This window comes from Seriola dumerili, unplaced genomic scaffold (assembly GCF_002260705.1).
Source record: "Seriola dumerili isolate Sdu_G_001 unplaced genomic scaffold, Sdu_1.0 BDQW01000052.1, whole genome shotgun sequence".
Taxonomy (NCBI): domain Eukaryota; kingdom Metazoa; phylum Chordata; class Actinopteri; order Carangiformes; family Carangidae; genus Seriola; species Seriola dumerili.
The window spans coordinates 17,988,026-18,008,407 of NW_019174307.1; the positions used below are offsets into that span (position 1 = coordinate 17,988,026).

Consider the following 20,382-nt stretch of genomic DNA (forward strand, 5'->3'; position numbering starts at 1 on the left):
TCCTATCCAGAGAGACAGACAGGCCAGTCAGACAGACAGTGGGAGACAGCGCTTCAGTAGGCTTACAGCAGGTACTGTGGCCAGATGGCACTTGTGTGGTTGTGTGGTTGTTTGTTGTGGTTGTTGTTGTGGTGATTGTGTGTGTTGGTGTGTGTTGTTGTGTATGTGTGTGTGTGTGATGTGTGTGTGTGTGTGTGTTGTGTGTGGTCAGTTCGTCTGAAAAGCTGATCAAGCATCATGTTCAATTGGTCTCGATGGTGAAATAAGTTTATTGGAGGTTGATTTTTCGTCTGTTTTTATTCCAGTTGCTTCTTGTTGTTTGTTTGTTGTTTGTTTTGTTGTGGTTGATTGTCAGCTGCAGGGGGACTGATGACACATCAATAAAACGCAACTGGACCGACATGGCATTATTATCATGAATAATAATACTTGTAATAATAATAATTAACACTCTAGCCTCAAGTTCGCAACGGAGCTCAATTGACTTCATATGAAAGTAAAAACTTTCCAAAAGAATCATACTTTTTCATTGCGCTAGAATCTACCATCAATTTCCCACCATTTATCTGAGTCAAGGAGAAATTATTAATTAATTATTATACAAAGAATTGTTGTTAAATGCATCTGTTAAGTACTGACAAAAAATTTATAGAAATTTGAATAAATTCATGCACTTATAAAATACTTGGGCCTTATCGTCCCTATTGGTTTTCTTAAGATGGTTAATAAGTAGTTGTTCAGGTATTGCTTGAAAGTGATCAAACTTAAAGTGACCAATGTGATGTACTTAAAAGTTTAAACTGGAAACCCCAACAGCTGTGTCCACCATACAATGTTTTTTATGTATAAGAAAAAAGACTATTCTGCAAAAAGACAGCCATAGACTAGATGCTCGCATATTTGAAAGTCTCTGAAAGATGATGCATGCTTGTGATGAGCGTTGCCATCACTTGCCTCTGCCATGCACATCTGTAATGATGTATCACTAGCCGAACACTGAAATAACTTTCTAATAGCAGACTGAAGAACGTCATGTCGACCATTCAGAAACCTTCAGAAAGTTTGTTCTGTCTGGCGTCGGTGTGTAGCTGTGTTCAGAAGTAAGTGACGTGGAGATTACCTATGTTCGCTCCCGAGGTTATTTGGGAGCTGTATCGTATATTAGAGGTGCCAGTAGGAAAGTTTGCAAGGAGATGGTTGAGGAGCGGTCCTGACGCGTCCAACAGGGGATCGTTACCTTGGGTGCGTGCTTCACGATCAACGGGGTAAACAGAGAGGCGGAGTCTGTAAAGCGCAGAAAACGTTTTTATCGGACAGTAAAAAACAGTAATTTATACGGAATTATTAAAAGGGAAAAATTTCACCACACCAAAATGAGAATTGGTCTTATTGGGCTTTAGGAAAACAGTTACAAATCCCAATTCAATTTGGCATAGAAGAAAATCGGAAAGAGGCTATTATAGAGCTTGGCCGGAGGATGAAAAAGTCGGACTTGAGTACATCAGCAGAAGACCACATGTTATTACTCTGCTGTAAAGTGTTCTTATTGAATTCTGGCGGCTCAGAGACGGGTCAGACTGGACTGATAAAAGCCAGGGACTGGGTTCCCTCTAGCTAGCAATGTGAATTCCAGACATTACATGGATACTACACACAACACATCACAACACAACTTTCCCACAATCCCCTGCGGAGGGGCCCTTCGCTCGGCCTTGTGCGGACACGCTCAGCGGGGCGCGGAGCATCGATTGGTGTCGCCATGCCGATGCTGACTGTGCCGGGTTTGGAGGGTGAGAGGGGCAAAGGGGTGAGGTGGGGGGTGTGTGTGTGTGTGTGTGTGTGTGTGTGTGTGTGTGTGTGTGTGTGTGTGTGTGTGTGTGTGTGTGTGTGTTAGTATCCATAAATGTCTGGAATCACATTGCAGTAGAGGGACCAGTTCCTGGCTTTATATCAGTCCAGTCTGACCCGTCTCTGAAGCCGCAGAATTCAAAGAACATTTACAGCAGTTTGAGGATAAATGTGTCTCTGCTGTTGTTTACTCAGTCGACTTTTTCATCTCGGCCAAGTGTAATAGCCTTTTTCCGATTTCTTCTATGCAAATTGAATTGGGATGTTGTAACTGTTTTCTAAAGCAATAAGACAATTCTCATTTTGGTGTGAAATTTTCCTTTAACTAATTCTATAAATTTACTGTTTTTTATGTCCCGTAGAAACCGTCTCCTTTACAGCAGATTCGCTTGTACCAGCTGATGTGAAGCAGCCAGCAACGTCTGTTTCTGAAGGTTTCTGATTGGTCGACATGACGTTCTTCAGTCTGCTATTAGGAAAGGTGTGTATTTCAGTGTTCGGCTAGTGATACATCACTACAGATGTGCATGGCAGAGGCAAGTGATGGCAACGCTCATCACAAGCATGCATCATCTTTCAGACTTTCAAATATGCGAGCATCAGTCCTATGGCTGTCTTTTTGCAGAATAGTCTTTTTCTTTTACATAAAAAACATTGTATGTGGACACAGCTGTTGGGGTTTCCAGTTTAAACTTTTAAGTACATCACATTGTCACTTTAAGTTGATCACTTTCAAAGCACATACCTGAACAACTACTTATCTAACCAATCCTTAAGAAAACCAATAGGGACGATAAGGCCCACAGTATTTATTAAGTGCATGAATTTATTCAAATTTCTATAAATTTTTTGTCAGTACTTAACAGATGCATTTAACAACAATTCTTTGTAATATAATTAATTAATAATTTCTCCTTGACTCAGATAAATGGTGGGAAATTGATGGGTAGATCTACCAATGAAAAAGTAATGATTCTTTTGGAAAAGTTTTTACTCATTATGAGTCAATGAGCTCCGTTGCTACTGTGGCTAGAAGTGTTATTATTATTATCAATATTATTATTCATATTAATAATGCCATTGGTCTCAGTTGCAGTTTATTGATGTGTATCATCCCCTGACAGCTGCAATCACCACAACAAACAAACAAACAAACAAACAACAGAAGCAACTGGAATAAAAACAGACGAAAAATCAACCTCATCAAACTTATTTCACCATCGAGACCATTGAACATGATGCTTGATCAGCTTTCAGACGAACTGACACACACACACACACACACACACACACACACACACAAACACACACACACACACAGTGCCATCTGGCCACATACCTGCTGTAACCTACTGAACTGCTGTCTCCCCACCTGTCTGTCTGACTGCCTGTCTGTCTCTCTGGATAGAATCTGATTTCCTCACCATATGGCGCGTGTGTGTGTGTTATGAGGATTAAAGCTGAGATGGTCAGTGTGTCAGTGAGATCAAACCTGCAACGCTTCTTAAAGGTGGAACCAATATTTATACTGGAGAGTTTAAATCATAAAGTAACTTTCTTTTATTGTCCGTTTGTCAACTGATCCATTATTGGTTTTATTTACATTTTGATTTTCTATCGAAAATATCATTCTGTTTTCCTGCTGTGTTTACAAACATCACTGATGAATTCACAGCTGTTTTCAAACTGATTTTAAACAATATATGTAACATTTTCTGATGAAATGATCTGTGATCTATTTTGTCATATCGCCCCTGCCTTATAATTTCACCGTGGAACTGGTGTGTAAAACAATAATGGGTTCACAACCTTCACTGAGTAAAAGTTCAGGTATGTTCACCTGGTTGTGTCGTCAACACATCTGAACTCACCTGGTGTCCGTGGGAACAGCTTCCTGCCTGATTTTTAACTGTTTACTATTGTTAAGGAAGTAGACTTATTAAAACCACTGAATACTCCCATCTGTCTGTCACACACACACACACACACACACACACACACACACACACACACACACACACACACAGCTTCCAGTGTTAATTAGTGTTAATGAACCCCCATCTCACCACAAACTGTCATTCAGAGTGTCTGCTGCCAGCTGATTGGTCGGCAGGTTTACCTGAGAGGGGGCAGGGATTGGTGAAGGGGGTGTGGCTACAATGAGTAAAGCTGTGATTTAGAGTGAAACTGATCCCGCTGTTAGACATCTGTCCCACCCCCCCAAACTTCTGTTTTTCTGGGTTTGTTTGTTTTCAAACTGCTAACCTGTCTGAGTGACCGTCAGCCAATCCCATCAACGCTCAGCCTGAACACAAGACCCTGATTAGCTCCCTGAGACCTGCTTCAAGTAGATGAAATGACATTGGGATTGACTGTAGATTTATAAGAGATAGAACTCACCCAGGATGACCCGCCAACTATAGAGATGTAATAGATAGAAGCCACCCTTGATGACTGACTATAAATCTATGAAAGATCAAAACCATCCAGGATGACCACGGAGAATAGATCTAAAACAGGTAGAACCCATTAAGGACGACATCGCTATAGATCAATGACAGGAAGAACTTTGATCAGGTAGAACCTACCACAGCCAGTGTGGCTATGGAGCTAGGATGATGTGATCGGGAACAAGGAGAACCTACCCAGGACGATGTGCAGGGCTGCAGTGACTGGATCTCTGACTCCATGGACAGAACAGGAAACCACATCTGTAGAGCCTGTAAAGATGGACAGACAGACAGTTAATAAAAGGACATCACCACTACCTGACAGTTTTTACATAATCTGGATCTACTGTGTGCGGATCTACACGCTGTGCATCTATATGTGGGTGTGTCCTCTTTCTCACCAGCAGGAATGATCCCCAGTGGAAGCACTGGTTTCACTGGTTTCTCTGGAGAGTCTGCATCCAGCTGAGCTCTGAGGACCAGGGCGTGACAAAGCTCTGCCACCGAGCCGTCCCCCCCAACACACACCACCCTGACAGACAGGTGGAGACAGACCAGTGTCAGGACAGGTTGTACAGGTAGAATCAAACAGGTGGGAAGTGATTTCTGTCTTTGTAAAGCCACCTCAGTTATCCAGGTTAAAATAAAACTATCCTAAAACTATCCTTAACTTTTATTGTGAAATCCAGTGACAGTGAACACTCACACAGGTGCTTTATTTTTGGTGCCATGAACAGGTATGAAGCCTCAGTACTGAGTACTTCCCTCATAACATTAGTACTGGGTATCAAACCTGAAGATTTTTTCGTGCTGAATGATATTTAACTTATTCTTCTAACAGATATCTCTTGATTTAAATCAAAATTCTACCAATTTTAGACTGTGAGCAATTAAATAACATTTATAACATCAGTTCCAAGTCTTAAATCACAGTTTCAAAAAATCCCAAATTAAAAAAGGTGACTTTAGCAGTGAAAAAAATTTGTCTCAGGACCGGACCTTCATGTCAATAAAGTGAGCTCAAGTGACAGTCTGTGAAATTAATTTGTTTTTCTTTCCAGATTAAATATGATAAATTTTTTTAACTGTTTTTTGGGAAAAGAAAATAGATTTATTATCCTCAATCAGAATTACATACTTGAAGGTGTAGACATCTTTGAAACAACATTTAGACCATAATGAAGGGAGGCAGAATTTACAGAAAATATAATGCAACAGTTGTGATAAATAAATTACAAAAACATTGTAGTTTTTTAAATATTCAAAAAAAGGTGGTGAGTCCGATATTGTCAGTTTGTTTGACGGCAAGACAAAAGTTTATTTTGGGGATTTCTTAGGGTCAAAACTAAAAATAATAAATGATGAGCATGGAAGAAAATGTTCAACCTTGGTTTGAGAATTTTCTTATTATTACATTATATTTCAGAGTATTGTTAGGTAGGTGTTAATTATTATGGGTACAGTTTTGTCAGATTTTGTGCAGGTGAGGCAGGAGTGTTGCAGTAGCAGTAGTAGTTGTCATAGTAAAAGACAAGAATAACAGTGATCATAACTTGATTGTTTGACAGGTCTGTCCTTGTTTTCAGGAGCTCATTGAAAAGTGAGAAGGTTCATCTGCAGAGTTTGTTTTTGCCGTAAATTTGAAGTGAACAGACTCCGCCCCCTCCCCCTCCTCCTGTGTATGGGATTACCTGAAGCTCCGGTCGCCACGGTGACAGCCAGCCTAATTGGCAAATGTAGGTTTCAACCAAATCCTCACCAGAGCAGCCTCACATACACACACACACACACACTCACAGACACACAGACACACACACTCTCAGCAGCTAGCTTAGCAACGCTGAGCTAATCTTCTCTAAGCACATTAAGCTTTATGAGGGCTGAGCACAAAAGCTGCTTACACACACACACACACACACACACACACGGACCATCACAGATAGAGTGATGGGAGTTTGATCAGTGTTTTTTCAGTGTTTTTGTATTTGTAGTTATACAGTAGCTGTTGTTATTTATTTCAGTTACATAAAATGTTATTTTCACTTTTATTGAGGTTAGTTCAATTAGCATTTGGTGTTTGACCTCACCTGTTTCTCTCTGTGTGTGTCTGTGTGTGTGTGTGTGTGTGTGTGTGTGTGTGTGTGTATGTAATCAGTCTGGGTCAGTGTGTTTTAGTGTCAGCCTCTGACTGTAAACTGCTGTTTAATTATCTGGTTCAGTTCAGTCTGTTATTGACGGATGTCGCAGTTTGACATGTCAACATTTATTTAACATTACCTTCCATTTTAATGTAAAAATTTGGGTCTTTATTTCATAACTGAAGCGTCATTTAGCTTTAACATGTTAGATTTTATTCTTCACTGTAAAATTAAATCATTTCATATCTATCAGTAATAATAACACTGGAATTGGTTTTGGGGAAGTTCACACTCCAGCTGGGCCAAAGCCATTATCAGAGATTGTGTTACGTTTATTAAACATGTTTGGTTAGTTCTCTTGTAGCATTAAAGTGGAACATATAATTTGACAATACAAATAATAACCCATAAATCTAAACTCTTTCTTGTGTGTTAAGAAAAAGGGTTCTGTTAGAATCTGATTTTATACTTTTCATTATCATAATTACAATACTAAGACCAAGACTAACTACTGTAACTCTAAACTGATATACAAGAACACACTGATGGATCCTGAGCTGGTGAAACTCACCTGTACATAAGTTTGTCTGTGCAGATAAAGGAGATACACCTGCCAGACTGTAATACAGTATTTCCTGGGAAGTTTTGCCAAAATCTGCCCATCTTCTATGATGTAATACCTGCTGAAACTCGTGATTTTTATCCCTAGCCCTGAAATGCCTTTATTACGTTAATATAACTAGATGAGCTTTTAAGATGATGCCTTTTTTTTCCAATCACAGAAATTTTCATGCTATAATGAACACTTTCACTCCAGCTGTGTGGAACAACATCATGTGGAGTATCCAGTGACTGAGATCACATGTTCTTTTAATAGGAAATTATCAGATATTACCACATACCATGGAAGAATAACATCACAAATTAAACATTTTATCAAACACTATTTTGTGTATAATTACCTTTAACAAACTTACTGTATGGCAAGAAATCACATTTTAGTGATTTACTCCCAGCCAGTGTTCATTTTAAAATCACAGGAGAGAGAGAAACAACTAACCCATCATATTCATCCAGCTTGCATTCCTTCATCACTGAGAGAGCATGACCCTTCCTCTCTGTCACTGTGGAGAGAGAGACAGGTAGAGAGAGCGAGAGAGAGAGACAGACAGGCAGAAAGAGAGAGAGAGACAGGGAGAGAGAGAGAGGTAAACAGATGGAGAGACATTGAGACAGACAGAGACAGAGTGTTCATGCATGTGTGTGGTCACATGTACACAAGTGTGTGTTTGATGACTGCCAAAAAAAGTCGGACAACGGATATCACACCATCTGCTGAGAGGAGGAGGAAACCAGGATCAGAGAGGAGAGGAAATGAGAGGAGAGAAGGAGAAAAGAGAATATGAGAGGAGGAGACAAGGAGAGGAAATGAGGAAAGGAAAGGAAAGGCAAAGAGCTAATGAGAGGAAAAGAAAGGAAAGAAAAGGAAACAAGATGAAAAGAAAGGAAATAAGGAGAGGGAAAGGAAAGGAGAGAAGACAAGGAGAGGATACAAGGAAAGGAAAGGAGGAGATGAAGGAGGAGAGGGGATACAAGAGGAGACAAGGGGTGGAAAGGAAAGGAAAGGAGAAAATGGGAGAAAAAGAAAGGAAACAAGGAGAAGAGAGGAGCAGGTTGTTTCCCTCTGTCACAACAGATGGGCTAGGCTCCGCCTCTGGTATCAGGTTACCTAGCGACCAGAGACTGCCATTAACTCTGACCTTTGGACCTCCTCTACACACACACACTCACACAGACACAGATTTCACATCTTCTCTGATGTCGATAAAGACGAAATCAAAATGTTCAAACCGATGCAACAGTTCACCAGATTTACACAGAATTTCATCATAATACGTGTGAGGTGTAATACAATTCAAAAATCATCTCCACCCACTGTCAGTGCAAGGTATAAAATAACCGTCAATTCTATTTGTTGTAAAACTGATCAGTAGATAAATAAATAAACAGGCGGACTGACCGGTGATGTCGGTGCGGACGTCCGCCATCTTGAAGAGCGAAGCCACATGTTCTCTGTAGATGTGAACGGCCTCCTTCTTGTGGCTGCTGGGGTTGATGAACACCTTCAGATACCTGGGCCGACTGCTGAACCCTATACACACACACACACACACACACACACACACACACACACACTCTGTAAGCAGCTAACACTAAGGCTCCATCACATTCAACAAGTTTACTTGTGAAGAAAAGAAAGAAAGAGTAAAAAGTTTTGTCCTCTCATCTGTAGTTTTTATTCTACAGATGATTTTACTGTGATGTTCTACAGTGAAAAGTCAATCTGATGGTCGGATCACCATTTTGTTCCAGACTGAAATATCTCAACCTTTTTGCTTTTAACAGTACAGAAGACTTTGGTAATCCCCTGATTTTTCATCTAGCATCCTCAGAAAATCAACATTTCCACTCATCGAGTTGACCTACTAGATGGATTGGTACGAACTTTTACTGAAATTCATGGCTCCCGGATGATGAATCATAATAAGTGGAGATCCTGTAACTTTTCACCATAACTTTTCATATATCGCCACAAATTTTAATTTGGTTTGTGACCAAAAAGCTGCAAAATTAATGGAATTCCCTCCCTATTTACAATATTTTCCATGACATGGACATCTCAGTTTATTTCTGTCTATCGTGTAAAATATTGAATGTTTATTAGAAAGTACTAAATGAGTGAACAAGGAAGTGAATTTTAAAATATGATTAGAGCTGTAACTATTTTTAATATTCATTAATCTGTCAATCTTTATGGTTATTAATCATCAAACAAGTGACCTTCATAATTTCCCATAATCTCTTTGGTTCCAGCTTTTTGTATTCTCTGTATTAATCATTGAAAATAAACTTTATTTGGGTTTAGGTCTGTCGTTCGTAGCCTTTAAAATCTGTGCAGCTATTAATGGATTCCTTGAAACAACAATCAATTGATTAACTAATAATGAAAACAACCATTATTCCTCCACTAAAGCTGACACTGTCCTCATCCTGCCTGCAATAAACACTGATCACTACACACTGTTATCATAAGTGAACACACTTTAAGAAATACACCTTCAGCTTTAAGTCCTGCATGTGACCTTAGTTTGGATTAACAACCAGTTTGTACTCATCACATAAATTCAAACTAGTCTAAATGGATGAATTGTAGATTGTACTTAGAGCAGACGCTCGTGTGCTTGTGTGTGACAGTGCGTGTGGTTACACGGTATCGACTCCAAACACACACGCAGGCACACACTGAACCCCTGTACAGCTCATCATTAGACAGATTTAGAGACCGCATTATAAATCCCCATAGACCAGCACGGATCAATACACACACACACACACACACACACACACACACACACCAGCTCCATTATCCAGCTCATTACAATAATCTGCTCCCAAAAGGCCGTGACCTCGCCCTGTTAATGACCCCACACCCATACACACAGCGCACCCCCTGCCATCACTCCACCCCACGGCTCTGACCAGGCTCTCAGGAGTTCCTGTGAGGAGGAGCTACCCAACACCCCCACCTCTCCTCTCTCTACTGGACCCCCACCATTACCAGAAGCTTCATCCCTTTGGTGCCCCAAAATAACTCATAGGCTCATCTCTACTCTAACAAACATGATTCCTGTGTAAGCTCACACCCCTGCAGCATTTACTTGCCTAAATCTTTCTTTTAAACAGTAAAACAGGAGAAATGCTTGTGCTCAAGGACCCACGATGGCATTGGGGCTTGGGATAGCGCTTTGCACCCCATCCAAGGGTTTCCAAGGCAGCACTATGAGCCAGGGTGTCACTAATGTAACGCTGGTCGTTTACTATGAACTAGGAAGTTGCTTAAAACTTCTTTTGTGTAACAGACTCAACAGTAGGACAACTGACCACTGACAACAAATGTGATACATCTCACGACCTCAGTAACTGTCTTGTTTTGTGCAACAGTCCAAGATCCCAAAATATTTAATATAAGAAAAGGGAAAGCAGAAATTTCTGGCATTTGAAACCTGGGAGCATCAAACATTTGGCATTTCAGCTTGCAAAATGATTTAAACCATTAAAGTATTAAACTAGTTGGCAATAAATTACATATATATATATATAAATAATTTGTATCTGTGTTTGACCAATCAGCAATGTTCAGTTCACTAAACTCCGCCCTGATATTTCCTGATCCATCAAAAAGTACTGTTTCTTTTACACCTGGAACTACTTTTAGTTTCTAGTTCCTTCCGGGAACATGCTGATCAAGTTCCTGTCTTCCTCTAAAGGTTCTCAGTCACTCTGGAATAGAGGTTCCCCAGGGGGACGTAGAAGAGTTGAAGGAGAGTTGCAGAATGAAAGACGTGAGGCAAAGAAACAGCAGGAGGTGAAAGAGACAGGTGGATGTCTGTGTCCTGAAAACAACTGGAGGTTAGTTATTGTAGTTTGGATGCTGATTTTACCAACACAGTGGCTGCTGTGACACACAGCTCATGCAGGAAATTAAGGTCCTAACAACACTTAGTGACCGACTGCTGCAACTAGCATAAAAATTAGTGCTCTTTCTCTGAGTCATTCATTTTATTTCAATTATTTTTTCTATTTTTCTAAGTTTCAAAATAAAAAGTAACAGTGGATTCACATTTTTTATGTGTATTTGCTGATTTTCACTTAAGAAAAAAAAAGTAATTTGCCCAGGGCTGCCCAAACTTCAGCCAATTTGAAAAAATATACATAAATAAATACAGATTAAAAAACAGGGTTCTAATAATTACAATATTACACTTTTTACAGCGATTATACTGTGTACATGTTTATAGTCAGATTAATGCTCACAGTGTTAATGACAAAAGAATTTAAAAAAAAACAAACAAAAAAAAATCACTATTTCATGACTCAAGAAAAATAGTTCTCAGTCCTGATCCTGAAAGCATAAAACAGGCCTCTCTCTCTGTCTCTCCCTCTGTCTCTCTCTCTCTTTCTCTGTCTCTCCCTCTGTCTCTCTCTCTCTCTGTCTCTCTCTCTCTCTGTCTCTCTCTCTCTCTGCATGATTGATGCTCTCTTTCACACACAGTCTCACAGGAGATGATGTCATTCCCTATGTTGATATTTTTCTAAGAAGAAAGGAGATAGACACAGAGATGTTGAGAGATTGAGTATCCATCAGATCATCTCCCAGCCTCGGCCAGCGGCAGGTTGCTATGGCGCTGCCGAAGCGTTACCATGGTAAACAATCCCGATGTTGTCAAAGAGAAGTGTTGAGTTTCTGACAGAGCACTGAAGACTGAGCTGCTGACTGTTGTTGACAAAAACAGATTATATTTAAATTCAGACTCCATCTGAGCCCAGTGAGCAGCAGTAATCAATTAAAAGCGTTAAACAGCTGGTAATTAATCAGATTCTCGATTTATTTAGGCAAAAACTAAAAACTTTCTCTGGTTCCAGCTGCTCCAGTGGGGAAATTTACTGCTTCTCTCCATTTCATATCACTGTACACTGAATATATTTGGACTATTAGTTGGGCAAAACAAGCTATTTACAAGCTGTGATGGATTAAAACGACCATGCCTCAGGTTTTCTGTGTTCATTACGTTCAAATTACGTTAAGTCACTTTTCAACACCACAATATTTCTTACCTCTCATAATCATTGTGTTGCCAGGTTGCATTTAAAACAGTGTGTGAAATACAGGGTAATACATTGGGTGTCAGGGAGTTTGACCTCCTGTACCGTATATGAGTTAGGTGGGTGGGGTATGAATGTGTGCTACTATAAAGTTTTTTGTTCCTGACAAACTAATAAAGCCTTCTACCTGAATATGAAAGAGAGAGAGACAGGAAGGCACATCACCATGGATACAGTCAGTGACTTCATGGACAGTAGTTAATATGTAACACACACACGCGCGCATACACGGAGCCATAAAGGGCCTCTTCAGACCTAGTTGTGTTTGTCACATGACAGTGAGCATCTCACACAGTAAAACCAGCCGTTAAACTAATACAGTTTTGTGTTTATCACTTCATTCTTCCTCTGTGATCCCATGTGCTTGCTCCATTTGGATATTGATGTTTTAGATTTTGAGAATTAAGTCAGAATATTTTGAGGGAACAACCGATAATCATCTAAGTAATTTTTCTGACGTTCGTTCTGTTTTTGCTGCTTTTCTGTTTTATATTGTAATAAATATAAAAATAGTAAATCGCATGTCAGTGAGTGAGTGAGTGAGTGATGAAGTTACACCATTGGTCAGCCAAGTGTTGAGCTTTTCCCATTGGCCGTTGCTCTTTCAAAATCCTTTTAATAGTTTCACCCATACACAGTCCAGCTATGTGACTGTCCATAGTGAGTCCGACAGTGTTATAATAGTGCAGTGCAAGGTGATATTAAAATGCTGGACAGAGGAATGTGTCCCCAGCATAAAAGATTGCTTCACTGACCAAATTTTAGCAATTAAACTTGGAAAAACTTGTCTGATGCAAAGTGTGGTAAAGCTGAGTGTTATTTTCTTGATACACATGCCAACAGTTAACCAAGACATGTTATTACTTTTAATATAATCAATTAATTAATCAATTTATACCATTTAGGAAGAACAGTACATCAATTAAAAATACTCACATACTCTCGTTTTCATTCCCTTTCTTTGTGCATTATGGAGTCACCAGCCACTGTATCTAGTCCTGGCTTTACTTATTGTCTGTCTGGAAGTAGCAGATTGATGCTCACGGTTAAATATTTATCTGTTGTTTGCTGCTTTGTTAAGCTTTTGTGAGAAACAGCTGGATAATAAGGAAACATAAATTAAACAGTGCAATACTAAATCAGTGGAGTGCTCTTTTGATTCATATCATTTGAACATTTTAATCTGAACAACTTCATAGTTGTGACGCAGGACATTCAGCACTTGCAGCTGTTAACTGAATGTGTCAGATGTATTTAATGAACATTTCATACATTATTCTGCTCAATTTATTTTCAGTATCAATCAGGCTGCCACTAAAAACTGTCGTGTTTCTGTTAGCCCAGAAAAAGTGATCAGACATCTTTCACTTGGTATTTTATATTTTAGTTACTGAAAGATAAACCGAAGATTCGATAAGGAATTCAAAAAGGATTTGAATTTGATAAAACGTTATCGAACTTTATTCCTACTGGCCACACATTGTATTGATGGTGTCAATTTGACCTTATGACACCCTACAGTACAACCAACCGGCCATCACTGCCTCCCAAAGATTACACTTTGTCACAGTGGACCCAAATTAACAACTCTGTAAGCGAGAAGCAAACTGACATTGGATTGACAAGACAATTGATCTGGGAGGAGTCACGACGGCACCTGGCGGCTAGGGCAAGCTCAGTCCAGCCGTCCCGTGATCTCCGCCGCCGCCGCCGGCCTGTCAGTCTGTTGTGCTGTTAAACAACTGCAGTCAATCCATCCCACCGTCTGACTGTGCGTGTGGAAACAGACTCTATACAGCATTACTACTCGCCTTTTGTCACTCTGACTGCCATTCACTCTCTGCATAGCATTCTGCAGCTGCTTCATACAGCAAACGGCACAGAATAACGCTGTGGAAACAGGAAGTGTCTGCTCTCTGCTCACCATTGTGCAGCTGAATGTTCGGACCCGAAGGTTAAGAAGTGGCGGTGGACTGCCCGCTCCGCAACGCCACGATTCACAAAACAATACGCTTTTCACACTGACCTCTGGCTGGAAAATAGGCTTAATGTCCGCACAGCAGCAGAGCGACCGTATGTGTGTGTTTACCTTCCACACACACACACACACCAAACTCCTCCGCCGCGGTGTGTAAAGTCACAAAAGCCATCACAGTTTGATGTGCAGTGTGACCATGTGAGCTGACACAAGACCTGTGAGCCATTTGTGTGTGTGTGTGTGTGTGTGTGTGTGTGTGTGTGTGTGTAGTGGTGTGATGTGTGATGTGTTGTGTGTTGTGGGTGTGGTGGTTGTGTGTGACAGAGGGAGAGAGAGAGAGAGAGAGAGAGGCCAAGCACAAATACTTAAAGAAGTTGTGACTTTGCTGCTGGGCCTCATGGGTAATCTGGTTTGATGGACAGACAGACGGACAGACAGACAGGTGACCAGCGATAACATGTCAGACCGATGCCATGGTGACAGGACGATGGCAGCGTGTGTGCGTGACCTTCGACCTCTTAATTTATGGATAGCTTGTAACGTCTCTGTTGGAGCTGACATCGCTGGATGAACATAGAAAACCTGAAATGTAAAGTGTGTGTGTGTGTGTGTGTGTGAGTTAAATCCATACACCCGGGACTCACAACATTTCTATTGTGTATAAAGTGTCAGCCAGGCACCGCCCACTTCAGTGCACCTGGGAAACCAGCGTCTGGGAACTTCAGCCTGCAGCAACGTCCAGAGCGTTATTGAACAGGTCCTGTCAGGAGGTGTTCGTGCTGCTGAGGTTGAAGTTGTCTGAATTCATGCAGCTTTATTTTTTACAGGAAACATGTTTAACATGATGGATCAGATTCATCAACATTTATTGTGACGTTCTTGTTGATGTTGTGACGTTGATGTTGTGACGTTGACAATAACATTGTTAGCAAACAGCTTTCTGTTTACACCTATTTATATAACTATCAGATTTTTGTATTCATCTGATGTATGTATGTCCAATATTGACTCTCCTTTTAGCTCTGGTCTGGTCTCCACCTGCCCCTGAAAAAAATATGGCTCTAATAGGTGAATGAGTTTGAAGTCTTTAACTTTGCCTGCCTCCTGATAGATTCTGAGCAGCAGGTAGGTAGGATACAAACAGGGTTGAGGGAAGTGATGAGATGCAAAAAAATAAATGTCAATAAATGTTGATGAATCATGAGTGAAAAGATGAAAGAAAAAACTAGAGTTGTGGACTTAGATCCGAGTCCTTTAATTTTGGATATGTGCTGATTCTGAGTCCTATCCGATCCAATCCGTCTGCCGTTTGGTGCTGAGCAGGTCTGAGCAGGTCTGAGCAGTCTGCTGCGATTAAAATGACTCTGTGATAGTGTTGAGAGCTGATGGGAACTCAGACTGGGTGATAATTCTCTGTAGTTTTGTCACACCTTTCCGATTACATGAAGTATTTTAATCCATTGTTAACATAAAAAATATTGACTAATGCAGCTTTAAAAGAAGAATTTAACATTTTGCACGATACCTTTTACTTCTTTCTTTCTGAGACGAAGAGGAGAAGTTTGATATAAATCTCCTCTCCTCTCCGTCTGTGTTTTTGTTGTGGAAAACAGTGTTGGGCCTTAGTAATGTTCTTGTAGTCTAATGGGAGCAAATCTCTTTAGCCAGGTTCAGAAATCTGGTGGAAAGGAGCTTAATGCTCATGTTTTTGGAACCACATGTTGAACCGTCACATACAGGTGTCATGGTCAAATGTCCACATACCTTTGGCCCTGTAGTGTGTATGAGCTAATGTTTAAAGTTCCTACAGACTTTCATCTTGAAGTAAAATGAACTGGACACACGTTTGTAGACAGTGCTGAGGCTAATCTCTCTCGTAGACAGCATGATTCAACTGCTGATGACATGTTACTGAGTATTGCTGAATGTGTGTGTGTGTGTGTGTAATCTGTGTCTCTTTGTCTCTCTGTGGTGGATTAGCAGATTAGCTCTCTTGTCTGATGTAACTGTGACTCACCTCATTAAACTGAGTGATGAACAAGCTGATAGAAAACAATGAAATTATAATCTGAGCAGCTAGCACTGCAGCTGTCTGACAACTAGCTAATCCTTGGACATGAGACGTGTGCACGTTTTGTCTCATATCATGTCACCCACAGACATAAAGTAGACAAAGGTGCAGTGATCATGGAGAGAAATCCACTAAGTGAGTGAATGTGTGGCGCCTTTAACAATCTGATTTAAGATAAAAGATTCGATAAGATCCAGGAAATCCCGGGATAGATGATTAGAAGGACAGCGTATATGCATATTGAAATCTTCAAGGATGACAACTTTATCATATTTGGGTACAACAAGAGAGACTAGCTCAAAGAATTCATCAATAAAACCATTTATCTTAGGAGGTCTGTATAAACCTGACCTGAGCGCTGGGGGAGATGAAAATGAGAGAAGGTAGAATCATTAAAGGGGACAGGATCATTTGGAGTAAGCAAAGTTTCTGTAGCCATGAAAAAGTCCAGGCAGTTAGAAGTTAAAATCATTATAAATGAATGACTAACAGACCACATTTTAGAGGGGCAGGTGACAAAAAGGAGAGTTGGGGAGCGGGCAGACAGTTAATGAAGTGCTCCTATTATGACCAACCCTCCACTGGTGAACTGAAGCACAAAAGCTGGAGCTTGACTTTCAGATGACAGGGATATGATGAACTGGAGGCCAACAGGGGGAGCCATCACATGAGATTGTGGGTGGAACAACCTGGATTCTAGTTCAGTCACACAGTCAGACAGACAGACATTTTCCCAATTTAAAGAGTCATTTTTTCATTTGACATGAAGAACTTAAAGCTTCATACCAGAGTCAGTACAAAGGCAACAGACAAGACTGGCTGCTCAAAGTGACTTTGTTAAATTGTGTACAGGGGTAGTGACTGAATACAATACTAACCTTTGTCATGGTTAGCTTTGTTTTTATAATTATGAAAAGAATCACCAATGAGCCTATGGACAGCTTAATGTATACAAAGACAGTTAGTGCTAATAACAACAGTATTACTCAACCCTTGTAATCATCTTACAGTATGACGCTCACAGAAGTAATGAGTCATGTTTCCAGTGTATCTCAGCTCTTATGTAACACAGACAAACTCAATCTTACTCGGCCTGTTTTTTTAACGAGTCTATCAGGTTGACAAGGACTCTATGTGGAGGAGGCTCCAACCTGCGATATCTGTGGTTTAATTAATCTAAATCACAAAGAAATACGTATTCCCAGTCACTGAATGCCATCCCACTGTGCTGATAGTTAAGGTTTGATTTAGAATTTAATTAAAATTGGCATTTTAATTGGTTTATGGTACTAAAAGCGTCCAAAAGCAGCATTTCCATTTGTCAGAAGCTTCCGTCCAAAGCACGGTATGCTGGGGTTCAGTGTCTTGTTCAAGTGTAAGAGGTGCAGCGAGTGATGTTTACGTTAGTGCTGACCAGGTGATCAGATGGTGCTGATCTCAGCTGCTCTCACTGTCAGTGAGGTGCCCCCCCCCCTTCACCTGCACAGCTGCACCTTATTCCTAATCAACCCTGAAGTTGATGTTGGATATTTTCAGTGAGATTTTAAGGTCGACTAACGACTGCAGTTGNGGTGATGTTTACGTTGGTGCTGACCAGGTGATCAGATGGTGCTGATGTAACATAATTACCTGGGTTAACTGAGGATTTGATTGTAGNTCAACCCTGAAGTTGATGTTGGATATTTTCAGTGAGATTTTAAGGTCGACTAACGACTGCAGTTGTCTGATTTTACAGTAACATAATTACCTGGGTTAACTGAGGATTTGATTGTAGGTTTTTGTTTGAATGTTTAATGATTGTAATGGGAGACTGATCACTCATTACTGTTGATGATACACAAACATGTATGTGTGTGTTACCTGTGAGCAGCTCCTTCAGGGTGTTGTACCAGGTGTTTGTGTGCTCGGCGGAGGCATTGTGGAGGTGCAGCGTGTCCTCCTCCAGCCTCCTCCCTTTCCTCCTGCAGCAGAACAGAGCCACACCGAGCACAGCTCCCCCAGACTCCTGGCCCGCTGCTCGCCGCCGCTTCACCTTCACTGCAAACACGTCCTGTAGCAGCATCACACCTGGCTGCAGCACGCACGCCTCACCTGCAGAGGTAGGGGAAGAACACACAACACCTGAACACAACATACATCTGACTTTACTAAGATGTAGTTTTTTAAAGGTTACTGCTCACTACTAAGTGTAGACTTGTGTGAAAAGACTGTTGACTCCAGTTGTGTTCATGTTTCTGTATTTCCTAAAATGTCAAAATGCTCCTTAAAATAACAAATGTTGCGAGTTCAGCATCAAACTTTATTCCTTTACTCACCAAGAGCTGTCTCTAGCGGTGGAAAGCAACCCTTTTGTTTGTCTTTCTCTACTGACGTTAACATACTAACCAGCTAGCCCTAGCCTATCTTGTCACTTTCCGATACCGAGTCACTGTAGCGTACAGGCTGCCCTGAAAAAGTAGCGCTGCTGAGAGGACGTATTACAAACTTGTATTGTAAACACAACGATGACTGAAGCTCTTAGCAAGACTGGTATTGTAAACAGCTGTTAATGCTAACGTTGGCTATGTAGCAACAGCATAACTTACAAATAGCTCCTTTAAGGTAACTTTGATATTAGCATAGCTGTCGATGACATTAAAAGTTGGACTTTTCTTATCTTTTCTCTTTTAAATACAAGAATTTTTTGTCTTATGTAATACTGAAATAAAAACAGTGATTTCTATGAACAATCATATTATTGTTATATTAAGCCTATTATTAAATGTTATTTATTAATTTTTTCTATTAATATTATTATCATTATCATTATTATTATAATGAGTGCTATTATACATCCTTGTTTATCGTTTGTTTTATGAATTAGGTTAAGTTTTGTATGTCTGCAGAGTCACTATTTATTGTTTACTGATAATTATAAAAACTCTGTAATTAGTTTTGAATTTGTGAATAACATTATCTGATCACTGATAATCAGTGTGCAAAAAGGAGGTGTTTACATTATTTTGTCCTCCGTCCTTGTCAGTCATAGTAAAATGTGAATGTAACGTGCTAATGCTGTTGGTTCACCTGTGTTCACGTTACATAATATAATTAACTCTATTAATCACTAATCCATTGATCAGCAGAGTGTTTAGCAACACCTGTCAATCAATCAGTGTAATCGGAGAGGAATCTCCGAATCTGATTGGTTCGTGTGCGATTAATCATCTAATCTTCTGAGGATAATGTCAGCAGAGCTCAGAGTTGCATAACACACACTCACATGCACACACACTTTATTCATACCTTGTTTGTTAATAACTGAGCTGATACAGAGCAGCAGAGTCCCCAAAAAGACCAAAAAGCATTTTGCCATAGACCACCATTATAAAAGAGACATCAAACTGTGTACAGGACACCTCCAGCACCAACAAGGTGAATTATCACTCTTTTTTATGATGACTTTTGATTCAAACTGTGACTATTCAATATTTGTATAATGCTCCCTGAACCAGGAAAGTTTGTTTGTGTGTAGGGCTGAAACAATCAATCAACAGAAAAATAATTGTAATCTATTTTAACAAAGAGACAAACTCATAATGTCACATCTGAGCTAGCCTCTGTTCCACTAGCCACATTATAATGTTTATGAAAAAATGCAGTGTGTTTCTAGGATTTACTTCTCTGTTACTTTGTGATCGCAAAAAACTAAAGCTCCCAACTTTCTGATTGTAATCTCTACTTTCTAAAGTCCTCTAAGTAACTAAGTCCTCTCTAGCGTGCTGTTACTAGAGACATGTCTGAAGTAATCACAACTAACTCTTCTGTCCAGATGTGACACATAGCCTGCAAACGTGAAGAACTTATAGGACAGGATGTTCATTATGGGCCAATAAAATTATACATATTAAATAAACAAGATAAATTCTTCTTATCTAAACACATGAAGCAAACCACGTAACATATAATGGAGGCTTTGTTCCAAGGGGACGTTTTAATGGCCAGTATGACCAGGAGAAATGATTACAGCAAGCAAAATCTGTTATTGTTGATATGGTCACCTGGATTTTGTACGAAACACTTGAAAAAATTATTAATTCATGGGACAGTGTACAGCTCAAACATAAATGTCACCATTTGATGAACCGTCCCAGATTACAGTTTCAAGCTAATTTACATCTGTAGTGCCTTGGC

At 40.1% G+C, this 20,382-nt stretch overlaps 1 protein-coding gene across 1 annotated transcript in view; it reads right to left on the minus strand.

Moving 5' to 3' along the window:
* The window catches only part of cerkl (ceramide kinase like), a gene marked incomplete at its 5' end in the record, with an annotated part of 34,308 nt that overhangs the window by 5,951 nt on the left and 7,975 nt on the right, over window positions 1-20,382 (minus strand). Inside the window, 5 exons of the mRNA XM_022740291.1 lie at window positions 4,494-4,568; window positions 4,700-4,830; window positions 7,497-7,560; window positions 8,457-8,588; window positions 18,070-18,300. Coding sequence (XP_022596012.1) covers window positions 4,494-4,568; window positions 4,700-4,830; window positions 7,497-7,560; window positions 8,457-8,588; window positions 18,070-18,300 — 633 coding nt within the window. The remainder of the gene's footprint in view (window positions 1-4,493; window positions 4,569-4,699; window positions 4,831-7,496; window positions 7,561-8,456; window positions 8,589-18,069; window positions 18,301-20,382) is intronic.